General features: G+C 43.6%; 1 protein-coding gene across 2 annotated transcripts; it reads left to right on the top strand.

The window, feature by feature from the left end:
- Window positions 1-816: 816 nt before the first annotated feature.
- Window positions 817-11,660, top strand: dgcr8 (DGCR8 microprocessor complex subunit). 2 transcript variants are annotated; one of them, XM_048994245.1, is made up of 14 exons: window positions 817-971; window positions 1,772-2,767; window positions 3,056-3,218; window positions 3,426-3,568; window positions 3,716-4,028; window positions 6,140-6,337; window positions 6,430-6,531; window positions 6,685-6,783; window positions 7,645-7,727; window positions 7,910-8,010; window positions 8,988-9,094; window positions 9,185-9,312; window positions 9,441-9,554; window positions 9,828-11,660. In XM_048994245.1, the coding sequence occupies exons 2-14, from the start codon at window positions 2,078-2,080 to the stop codon at window positions 9,909-9,911; spliced, it is 2,325 nt and encodes a 774-aa protein (XP_048850202.1). In that variant the 5' UTR covers window positions 817-971; window positions 1,772-2,077; the 3' UTR covers window positions 9,912-11,660. The 2 variants fall into 2 exon arrangements, with proteins under 2 accessions (XP_048850202.1, XP_048850210.1); XM_048994253.1 differs by lacking the exon at window positions 817-971 and adding an exon at window positions 994-1,049.
- Window positions 11,661-12,475: the final 815 nt, after the last annotated feature.

The raw sequence follows: 12,475 nt of genomic DNA, 5'->3' as shown, positions 1-12,475 counted from the left end.
GCCACCTGCAGTGGTGCCCATGGAGCTGGGGGTTAAGGGCCTTGCTCAAGGACCCACAAACGTGGCTATTCTGCCAAAACTGGGCTCAAACCAGCAACCTTCTGAACACAGACACAGAGGCTTAGCCTGCTCTGATCTCCAGTTCGTGCCTGGCCTTGGCAGAATAGCCATATGCCTGTAACCCCCATTCCCCTGAGCGCCACTTCGCTGTGACCCCCAAGCTTCCTCTCATCTGTATGGAGGGAAAGATGAAGAAAAGAGAATATCTCCACAGGGATTAATGAAGTTTTACTATGCATGTGTGTACGTATGTATATGACTGTGTGTATAATAAAGCTATATATACCCACATAATACTGTGTATATAATGATAAAGTGGGTGGAATAAATTGAGCGTGATATTCTTCATATTCATGAAGACCAATTTTAAAAACAATTTTCTAGCAAAACATTTTGTTGTGCGGTGTCTTATTACTGCCACCTACCTGCGCATACGGAGAATTTAATATCAGTAATATATGACTTTAAGAAATTTAGTCGCCATGTTTCCCAGAGCATTTATGTGATAAAAATATTTAAAATACTGCGTTTAACTGTAGCTGTTTTACAAAGGTAAAATTATATTTTATTGCCATTATACTCCGAAACTTATAACCCGTCATGAAGTGTATTTCATGCTGAAGCAGCTCTGGGAAAGCGCTTACGTTTCATTGGAAGAGGCTGATATAATCTAAAACCTGATTGGCCTTTTCATGTGTCATGGATTTCGGGTAAAGACAGAGGGCTGGTGAGGCCTGCTCTTCTCGTTTATTGGTCGACGGCCTGTCAATCACCAAGTAGCCGGCACTGGGCAGCGCACCAGCGGCGTTGATGCAGCTACCAAGATGGCGGACGGATACGGGAGGTGTTCGTCACCTGATCTGAGCTGAAAAGTGACTTAAACAGAGAAAAGGATCTGTTTTTAAACCTAGGTACGTTTTACCGCAGTGTCTCGGTGTTACCTCTATGTTTAGAATGACATGGGTGTTTGGTTTAATCTCTGTCTGCAGGTAAAATGAATAATCGGTTTCACTATGCATTATAGTAATAAAACTGGTACTTCAGTCGTTAGTCACCTAGTTAAGTTACCACGCAACTTGTTAGTTATGTGTCAGTTTACTTGTGAAAAGTGGATGGGGATTAATCTAACTGTTGAATGGGGCAATGTAAAATCGTCCTAGCTTATTAGCCAGCTGGCTTCGTGAAATCAATGGCCGGCGGCTTGGCAACCAGCTACGCGGACTGCAGTTGAATACTACATGCAGCTTGATTTTATTTTTTACATGTATTTTCCCTTTAGTATGGTATTTTTGTAGGGGTGCGCAGCTTACTTCCCCAATAGCCATCTGGAGGCGAGGTCCGCACACTGGTTAGCATGTTAGCAGACATACGTGGCCTGTCAGCCTGGTCGGGTCTCCAGCTGCCCCTGAAACACCGCTAAATCCTTCATTCTCTCCCCTTGCAGCGTTTCATCGTCATTTTCCCTGCAATCTGGCCTGCTTCGATAAATATTTTCTTTTTAATAATGCCGGACTCCCCCTATACACGATGCGTGTCTTCCTGTTCTGTATTACGATTCAATACATGTACACAATATACATTATATACAACTTAAATTGTGACACACATGTATTCAGAGTTGGAGATTTTTTATTTTTTTTTGAATGGGCGACCTTCCAGATATTTTCAGCATGCTGTGAACTGTCCCCTTCCCCTTTTCTCTCCCCTCCAGCTCCTGTGGATGGTCCTGGATGACAGGCGGCATGAACACGGCCACTGTTTAAGCTGAGTGCATTGTGATTTCCAATAATTGAGACAGTGATTCTAAAAAGCTGTCTACATTAATGAAAAGAACAATGTAGTCAGCTTAGCGTATTCAACACTGTACGTGACCAGTAGACAACACGTGTGTGTGTTTTGATGAATGGAGTTTAGTTTTGCATGACACAATATTAGTCTATACTTGCAGTTTAGGGTTATTGTTCCTCTGTAGTGTTTTCATAATTTTGAGGTATAATATTAGTTGTTTAAGCTGGGGATGGAGACGAAACAGCCCCTACCTCCGCTACCTTTAGAAGCACCTGAGGCTGAGAATGTGGAGAGCCTTAATATTACAGCACCTCCTCCACCTCCCCTGCAAACGTCCAGTGACGCAGAGGAAATGGACGTTAGCTCTGGTGGTGATGGACACACGCACACCCCAGTAGAGGACACGGAGTCCACCAACATGTTGCCGCTGCTCCTCACCAAGGGCTCGGTGTCCTTCAGCAGCCGTCTCCCAGAAGAGGGTGAGGCTGGCTCCCCCAGCCCCAGAACGGCCCGTCACGCTCCTCCCGTCACAAAGTTCCTCCCCGACCCCAAGTTGCTGAGGGATGTCAAGATCAGCGTGAGCTTCACAGAGAGCAGCAGGAGCAAAGATAGGACAGTGCTGTACACAGGGGTAGGCCAGGTCGAGGTCAGCCCCGCTTCCGCGCAGGGTTCGAATGGTGAGTTGCATGAGGCGCCCGAGGTGGGAGCCGTTAGCAGGGAGGGCGTCAGTGCTGGCAGGCAGGGTGAGGATGCGGACTCCGAGCTGGAGAACAGAGTGGAGTTTGCGGTTCTGGATGAGCTTGAGGACTTGACTCCGAATTTTCTGGAGGCTGAAGATGGAGAGCAGGGCGGGTTCAGATCTGAAGTCATAGTTCAGCGGGAGCAAGCAGACAATGAGGGCCTCGATTACTCTTATGAGGTACGTCCCCAACGACGCCCTACCAGTGTGTAGGGGATTACTCAGCTGCCACGATGCGTGGGCCATGCTGTGTGCTCATTTCCCCATGTTTGTTATGCACCCTTGTGGTTCTGATTCTATGCGCCTCCCACCTGTCATTTCACCTGGGTCACAGCTAAAATGGATGGTGGCGGAGGGATCGTTTGGGTAGAGTGTCTGTGGTTGGAGGATTGATGGATGAGGGATTTCTGTCTTCCCTCTCTCTCCCTTTTTGCTCTTTTTTTTCGTCCACTGGGTCTGTCTTTCTAGGAGGACTTTGACAATGACGTGGACGCTTTGCTGGAAGAGGGGATGCCTGTTCCTAAGAAGATGCGCCTCTCAGAGGACAAGTATGGGGGCGACAGTGACCACCAGTCTGATGGGGAAACCGGCGTCCAGCCCATGATGACCAAGATCAAAACCGTGCTTAAGAGTGAGTGCATCCTCTCCTACTGCACAGGGCTTGGTTGTGTTCAAAGGTAACTCATCTCCAAGAGTTTTTAGCTTTTAGTGCCCATAACGTGCCAGTAGCTATGTTAGTCTTCCTTGACCAGTCATATAGGCTCTTGAGAGTCCCATGTGTTGCCATGGTGATTTTTATGTTGATTCCTGAGCTTCTCATACTGGCTTGTTTCCACAGGTCGCGGGCGTCCTCCGACGGAGCCGCTTCCTGATGGCTGGATCATGACATTCCATAACTCTGGTGTTCCAGTCTACCTCCACAGGGAAACTAGAGTAGTAACATGGTCCAGGCCTTACTTTTTGGGAACAGGAAGTATCAGGGTAAGATGGCTTTTGAACATAAAACCTGAACTCCCTCCGTGGAACAAAGGCGGGATGTTAACATAGTTGAAGTCTGTGTTATTTGAATGTTGGCAGTGTTTCATGACATTGAGAGCTTCTGAAACACGGCTTCTCCATCCTGCACAGAAACATGACCCCCCAGTCAGCAGTATTCCCTGCCTGCACTACAAGAGGATGAAGGAACATGAAGAGAGGGAGCAGAACGGGGCCACGAGCCCTGACGGGGAGAAGGGCACAGACCCAGCAGAGGGGCCAAAGGAGCCGGACTCCGTGGCCCCAGGAGAGGCTTCTGCTGGGGCCTTGGAGGGCAATGGCGAAGGGTCCACGGGTGTTGGGAGTCTCCCCCCTGGGGAGAAGGAGCCACAGGCCTGTGAGATGGCGCAGGGAGCTCTGGGCCAGGTCAAGGCCAAGGTGGAGGTGTGCAAGGATGAGTCTGTGGGTAAGGACTAGGTGCAGCCTGGGTTCACTCCCAGTGGCTGTTCACACTTGCTTATTTCCGTATGAACAGAAAGAAGTAGGCATTTTACCACTGACCTTCAGGGACGTCTTCCTGGTTCTGAGTTCCTGGGCTTCATTCACTACTGGCTACTTATTGTGCTGCTTTACCACCATACAGCAGGAAAGGTGATGTTTATGCTGACTAAATACGTGACGTGCGAAAAGTTTGCAGGTTCAGTTTCACGCAGTTTCATATGCGACAACACTACACAAAAACAAGCTGTTCTGTTAGTCACTGGGTGGGGATCATGCAGTCTGGAAATATGGGACAAATCACATCTCGGTACAAAACAGGATACTGCATTTTATTTATGCAATGTGACTTTTATACATTAATTTTGGCCTGCAGGTCCACCTTTCATTTTCAACCAATTAAAAAAAAAGTGCTGTCAGGTTTCATCAGTATCAGTGATATTGCACAAAAATATCAATCATTAGTATTGTTCACAATTTCCATATTGGTGTACCACTATTACAGAGATCAAATTAACTGATCCAGAAATATGGAGAGACAAACAAAAAAGATATTAATGATATATTGTAATTGAATTATAATTCCATCTGAAAATAACGAAAATACTTATCCTGGAAGAGGGACTGAATAAAGGACCAGCAGTAGGTTGCACCAGCTAAGCATAATATCGGTCTTTATGCACATTTATCTTCTAAGTAATGTCGTCCTGCAGTGGTACCTATTTATTTATTTTCTGTTTTGAGAGTTATTTCAAGCACAGCTGTAATGGCATCCCATAAATATGCTGTTATCAGCATCTTGATGTAAGAAGTTTGTTCACTAGGTAGCTTGCTAAGTATGTTTGAGGGGTGCAACTGATCACAGAACTCGTGTTGCGGATCGTATTCAAGTCATGGGTTGGGTCTTTTTTTTTTTTGATCAGTTTAAAAACGCATTTCTATTTACTCCTTAAAGAACTTCAAGAAACCATAAAGCAAGGAAGTTTGAATGTTACCCTTTCATTTGAAGATACAATTTTTGTCTTTCTTTCCACAGCAACTCCATAGAGGACATCCATCATTCTTTTTCTGCCTTCTGTTGAGATCACAACTTACTTAACTCCAAATCACAAAATAGAATTTATATCAAGAAAATAAGTTGTAATTAGGCACGCAAACAGCAGTGTGGATTGCTCTAAAAATGCCAGTTATCTGCCACAGAATCTGCACATTTTTTTTAAAATTTCATTCACACCAAAAATCTAAAATCACCCCATGTGCTACACATAAGGGGGGAATTTTCCCCCAGTGTGAGAAATTAATTTAAAGCTTTGAATTCATATTCTGTGGACTTCCGTAGCATTGAGATGTAGGGAAAAATAATTTTAAAATGTAACATCGGCAATAAAACTATTTCATACACTTATGCCTGAATCATGGGTCAGCTAAGGTGTCTTGCACCACTAGAATGCTTATCAAATTTGTAATAAGTAAGCAATCAAATTTGTGGTAATTTTTGTAACATTAGCTGATTAGGCTAAGGTTTACATATCAAGCCAGTGACCTTGAGCATCCTATAGCAGCAGTAAAAGTGAAGTTATTAAAATGATGTCTAACGCTATATTATCGCATGTAAAAACGAAAAAGGTTTGTTAGGTTAAATCTGTGGCGTTTTCATTTTAAAATGTCTTCATTATGATGGATCTTGCACCTAATTATAATGAAGTGTAAGATTTAAGTTAGTCTTAAGGTATCACTAAGTTATATTTGCTTGTTTCAACCGATTTTCTTTTCATTTTGTTCGTAAACTCAAAGTAGTGGCTGTTTACATCTACCGTAGGCTACGATCAAGCTTTGTTATGTAAGGTGTTTGTGGTGTTCAGGATTCACCATGTGATGTGCAAGTGATTGCAAGCAGACATAATAAAGATGGCTGAAGGTGGTCCTAACCTGTTAAGGGATGCAGAGTTATGGGTTGGCATACAGTGTCATGCTTCAAATTAAAATTCCTCATTGTAGACATAAACCGAAGCAGGTATGACCTCAAAGGGTTGTTATGTGTGAACGTTGTGAACAATGTTCTCCGTTTGTGGGCCCCAGAAATTGAAGAGTTCCGGCGCTATTTGGAGAAGTGCTTCGATTTCGAGCAAGTGACCGTGAAGAAGTTCCGCACTTGGGCTGAGAGGCGACAGTTCAACAGGGAACTGAAGAGGAAGCAGGCGGAGTCGGAGCGGCCCATCCTGCCCGCCAACCAGAAGCTCATCACGCTCTCCGTGCAAGATGCCCCCACTAAGAAAGGTCTGCCAGGTCACCACTGTGCTGTGTTCACAGAGCCTGTGTCTACTGCCTGCCTTAAGGTTCATGTGTTTGTGTGTTGATCTCCCTTTCAGAGTTTGTCATCAATCCGAATGGAAAGTCTGAAGTATGCATACTTCATGAATATATGCAACGTGTCCTCAAAGTACGACCTGTTTACAACTTTTTTGAATGTGGTAGGTGTCTCCGTCTATCTGCTCCTCCTTTGCTGTCTTGTTCCTCATGTTGCTGGTTTTGTTTCAAAGGTATGAAAGGGCAACTGGGAAAATGACTTCAAGGTAGCCCTGCCAGTTTTTGGGTTACAGAGTCTTAACATCCCTATTTTCCAGAAAACCCAAGTGAGCCCTTCGGAGCTTCCGTCGTCATTGACGGAGTGACATACGGGACGGGCACGGCTAGCAGTAAAAAGCTGGCCAAGAATAAAGCTGGTAGGTCATCTCCTGGGAGGAGGATTGTTGTGGTTTTTCCTTCCCCACCAAATCAGAAGTCAGAAGCCGCTTGTGTAGATCCAAATTCTTTATTGCAACAATGAAGTTTCAACCAAGGCCGGACACTTAGTGTGTCCAGTACTGTTTTACACCAATTCTTATACAAGTTCTTATTTGACAATATCTCCTCACTTATCCCATAAATACATTAATTTTGGCCTGCAGGTCCACCTTTAGGTAAGCATCCTCATCATTCCTTCAGCCATTCACAATCATTGTTTTTTCCCTTAATCCACACCCCTAGGTGATAAGTTTGTCAGTCATCTCTTTCACTGTTTGGTCCCTCGGCTGAAAATAATGATGGCGCAACCATCTCCACTTGGTTTTTTAAAAATGCTCAACCGTGACCTTCTGGTGGACTCAGGCAAATCCCTTCCTTCAGCAGTAACCTTCAGCCTGTTGCTCATTGTCTAACTAGAGGGTTGATAATATATTTGTCCTTTAACATAGTGATAAAATATACACTAATGAAAGTGGATATTCATAGATTCAGGACTAACATAAAGTAGCTACTCAGTTGATTACAAGGTGTTGATTACATTATAATGTTTACATTGTACTGATTACATCATACTTTTAATAATATAATGCTTATATTCTAGGTTACATAATGTTAAATAATATTCCATAGGATCAAGCTGGGTGGATCTACTCGATGGTCTGCCTGTTCCTGCTGATCTAAGCGGATAGTTCTGCCACTAATTGATTTAATTGTCTTTTGCACTTACCTTCTGACCAAAGGTTGTTCTTAATTCGTGGTCCTTTCCAATGACTTTATTTAAACCCATCGATCCTACCCAGCACGAGCAACGCTGGAGATCCTCATCCCAGACTTCGTGAAGCAGACATCTGAGGAGAAGCCGATTGAAGGAGATGAATTAGAGGTAACATCTCCAGGAAAATTGCTGGACAGGCATGTCCCTGATGAGGGCCACTGCTCAGTTTGCCGCCAAATATCTTGGTAACCGTAGATGAAATCAAAACTTGGATCTGTGACACGTTCCCATTCTGGTTGATTCTCTTCACGTTTGTACTTCATGTCTGACTTCGCTCTTCTGTTTTCCAGTATTTTAATCATATCAGTATTGAAGACTCTAGGGTGTACGAGCTAACCAACAAGGCTGGCTTACTGTCCCCGTATCAGATTCTTCACGAGTGCCTTAAGAGGTAATTTTCGGGCAGGGCCCAAACACTTGTTTTGACTTGGTCATCCCTGGTGCATTATACTTGGGACCCCACGGGCTCCTAGGATTTGAACAAGCTTTGCATTCAGACATCTTATGGAGAGTTAAGCCTAGTTCATACTTCACTTCTTCGCGTGTTGTTATGGTACATGCATTGTTTACATAATAAAATTGTGAATTTTCACAGACGGCTGTGGTCAGCACATGAATACAGCAATAATATTCCACCAGAACAGCAGAGGGCGGATATTTCCGTCTCTGCCAGAAAATATTATCGTATTTACAGTTGGCAAAACTAAATCTAGCAGAAGATAATTGGTCCGCTAACATTTTTCAGAGTTAGTAGAAACACTGCTGCGTTAACAAAAAAAGTTGGCTTTGCTAATTAGCCGATTAGCAGAACCCTGCCTACGTGTGTGTGTGTGTGACACACACACACACACACACACACATCCATAACTACTTTACTTATAACTTCTCATAATTATCTTTTCTTTCTGCCAGAACCTGGAAACAGCCAGTCAGTTTCCTTACACATGTGAAGTCAATGTGCACCGAAGCATAAACAGACCGTTAGACCAATAGTCTGGACTGAACGTACACAGTCTGCACAGACACTGCTGATGGCAAAATTTACATCACTAGCCCAGTGCACAGACCATAACAGCCCATGGAAAAGTGCAGCATGATTTAGTCATTTAAGGCTTCTATAAATCCAGGATGGACAAATGGAGGACTGGACGTGTGCTTTAGAGAACACTCTAGATGAGGGGAAACGCGCTTAGATGCTAACATGGTCTCCTTTCTGCTGTCCTTCAATGTTGGTGACTCATGTCACTTTGCTTCTTGGAGCAGTTTGCCATTCTTGGTTTTAGCTCTTTCTATGTGGGATGATGTGTTAAAATGATGGTGCTCCTGCTCACTGCTGTAATCTTCGATTGTGCTGCGTTCCTGCTCCAGGAACCATGGGATGGGTGACACCAGCATCAAGTTCGAGGTGGTCCCGGGAAAGAACCAGAAGAGCGAGTACATCATGACCTGCGGGAAGCACACTGTGCGCGGCTGGTGTGAGTATGAGCCTGCCATGTTTTGGGAGATCCCAGTCTCTCTCCACGGGATGGAGCCCTGACCATGTTTAGCTCTATGTGTCATTCTAGGTAAGAATAAGCGTGTGGGGAAGCAGCTGGCCTCTCAGAAGATCCTGCAGATGCTGCACCCCCATGTGAAAAACTGGGGCTCACTGCTGCGCATGTATGGTCGGGAGGGCAGCAAGATGGTGAAGAAGGTAAGCATCCCAAGCATGGGCTGCCATTCTTTTATATTATTTTTATTTTTTTTTATTTTTAGTCATCTGATTGGCCAGCCAGGTTTGAGTGATATCTGTAATTGGCACATTTCTGTATGATTTTGCAGGAGAACTCGGATAAAAGTGTCATTGAGCTCCAGCAGTATGCTAAAAAAAACAAGCCTAACCTTCACATCCTGAACAAACTGCAAGAGGAGATGAAGAAGCTGGCCAAGGAGAGGGTGGGTTTTGGCAGAAAATCCAGAAGTGTGTGTGTGTGTGTGTGTGTGGTACCAGGAAGGACGGAATGACCCTATGCAAAGGATGGCTGGAAATGTCACTTATAATCTTTTGAACACAGTCACTCTAAAAGTATTTGATGGATCTTGTGTTGTCTGAGGATTATGTTTTTCTTCTGACAGCATTTAGTTGGAGTATAATTTAGAAATACTTTTTATTGGGTGTCGTAGGTCGCTGTCAAATTCTAAAAATGTATTCGTTTCTCCACAATGAAGGAGGAGACCAGGAGGAAGCCAAAAATAACCATCATGGAGTCAGCTCAGCCTGGGAGTGAACCGCTGTGCACCGTGGATGTTTAGTCAGGCACTCCCAGCCAGTATATGCGGCCCTTGGCAGTGGTACCGCTTGAGAGTACGAAGGCCCATCACGTGTACGTGAGCCCAACACGGCTGGCCACAGCGCAGTGACGGCAGAGCTGAAGCCGCCCCCTTCCGCAGAACTGTTGCCAACTCCTTAGTTTCACCTGCGTGTTACTTTCAGCATCATTCTGAAATGTCATCAGCATCAGCTTAGTCATGCATCAGCTCTCCATCAGCTTTTGTTCATGTTGTCCTCCATTGACCCACAGTGTAATCCAGAGTACTAAGAGATTTTATATTAATTGGTGGGAAGCCAAAATATTCATAATTATTGAAATTTTATTAATATTTTGGACAAATCTTAAATTTTCATGACGCATGTCTTTAGAAATGAACATTGCTTGATGCTTGTCAGTCCGCATGAGGCACCCCCCCCATTACACTTGTAGCGATGGATCTGAAGGTCGTCTGGACCCGGAATCATGCTAGCGGATTGTTGGCTGTCACTGAGGGTTCTCCATCTGGCTTTCTCCTAGCATAGCATCTTTGGAGCACAATGTGTTTACCAGTTGCTGGTACACGTGCTTGTCATGGCTGCTGCTGCTGTATATAGTTTTTGTTGTGTATGTTTAAATATGGTTATGAGAAACTGCTGGTTTGCCTTTGGATCGACCAACTGTAGCACCCACCCACAATAAATCTTTGGCATTGGCAGTAGAGATTACAACACAGTCCTTTCCAGTGCTGCTGAAATGTTTTCTCAATCATTTTATGGGTTGTTTTATTCCTTGGCCCTGCAACCCATAAACACAATGTTTGGGAGCACAGTAGTCTGAATAAGGGCATAGTTTATTCATATCAGATTTTTAATTCTACTAACCAATTATACGCCCAGGTTTGCTTGCATTTAACCATTTGTTTTTAATATATCTAGATACCACTAAAAGTTGATGCTGTGTATAGTTTAGTGTTTTGGGAACCAACATTTTGATTTTTTTATTTTATTTTTTGCTTTAAGTAGAAGTTGGTCTGTTTAAATTGTGATTAGTTGCTTTTAAACTTGAACCTACAAAAAGAAGCTCTTAATATCTGCTGTGTGGGTGTGAGGAAGGTGCGTGCGATTGGCTAGTGATGGTGATGTTCTGACAAAACAGCCTTGTAGTTCGTGCTGATTGTCGTGTCAGTCATTAGATTTATATGCAGTCCCTGTAACAGTGCGTGCAGATTGTGAACATTTATATAGGACATTGGAAAATTTAATTTCTACTAAAATGAAGGAATCTCTTACCTCGAACACAATGTCAGTCCAACAGTTGACGTGTGAACCAAAGTGTGTAAATATACGCTCTTATGCATTTTTATAAAGTATACTGTAGACTGCTGCATAAAATCCAGATTAGAAGACGCAATAAGTGCTGGATCTGAAACTGCTGTGGGGTGTCGCCATGTGTGAGGTGTTCTTGTGTGCTTGTTGTCCACGTACGCAGCATTCGCTACTTGTCCGGCGGAAGAGAGCTCCCTAAAGAATGTGCTTTTCATGTTGCCTGTCTGGAGGGAAGGTTCTCCTTTTTGTTTAATGAAATGTGTTGATCGGCATGAGCTGGGGTGGGGGGTGGTGTGTGTTATGGTCGTGGAGAGTAATGCACTGACGATCACGCTAAGATGGAGCACATCCTGTCATGTGACTTAAGGTGACTTCTTCCCAGTGAAATGTTTATGCAAATAAAACTTTGTCTCGAACAACACAAAGGTTTATGTGTGTTTCACTTGCTGGTATCTGGTTCTCAGCCACTGCACCCCCATTGTGACACATGGAGCCCTGGAAAGAGCATTAAACAGAAAAACATTTGGAATGGTACATAGAATGAGATGTCTAGCCTCTGCTCGGTGTGTGGATACAGCCTGAGTGGCATTGATCATGTAGAAAAGCTGAACACAAACTGGAAAGAGCAGGGGCTTCGTTTATAAAATGTTCTTATGCACAGATAATAGATTGTGCTTGCGGCCAAATCTACGGAAGCCGAGAACAGCTGTGCTTGTAATTATTTTATTATGCCATTAACGTGAGAGAAGCTCATTTTCTCGTGGTACGATAATTAGATTGTTATCTACATTATGGGTTGTTCTGTTGCTCCTGGACTGGCCACATATTTTCATCTACATCACATTCATATTCCCCCATGTAATATATCTAGGAAAAAAATCTTCTTGCCTCAACCACCCTCTACAAGTTTCTGCTGGGATGTCATCACAGGCAGCATCCATGGCAGAGAGTAAACGAAAACAGTTGTGTGACTGGTGACAAGTGGTTTATAATTTTATCATCCAATAAAACCTCTGTTTTTGAACTATTTCCCTTACACTTCACCATTGAAGGAACCTTTCTGACAACTATTAACATTTTTGCATGTGATTAATTACACCATGAACAGCTGTTCAAATGTTTTGCAGAGCAGAAGTAAACAAAGAGAAGCGTATAATTCATTTTGGCAACATGATTAATATAACTGATTTTGGACTAATTCAAAGTGAACGTATCTATATCCTATAAGAACCAAAACAAA

Source organism: Brienomyrus brachyistius, chromosome 2 (genome assembly GCF_023856365.1).
Source record: "Brienomyrus brachyistius isolate T26 chromosome 2, BBRACH_0.4, whole genome shotgun sequence".
NCBI lineage: Eukaryota > Metazoa > Chordata > Actinopteri > Osteoglossiformes > Mormyridae > Brienomyrus > Brienomyrus brachyistius.
This window is presented reverse-complemented; position numbering and strand designations above follow the sequence as displayed.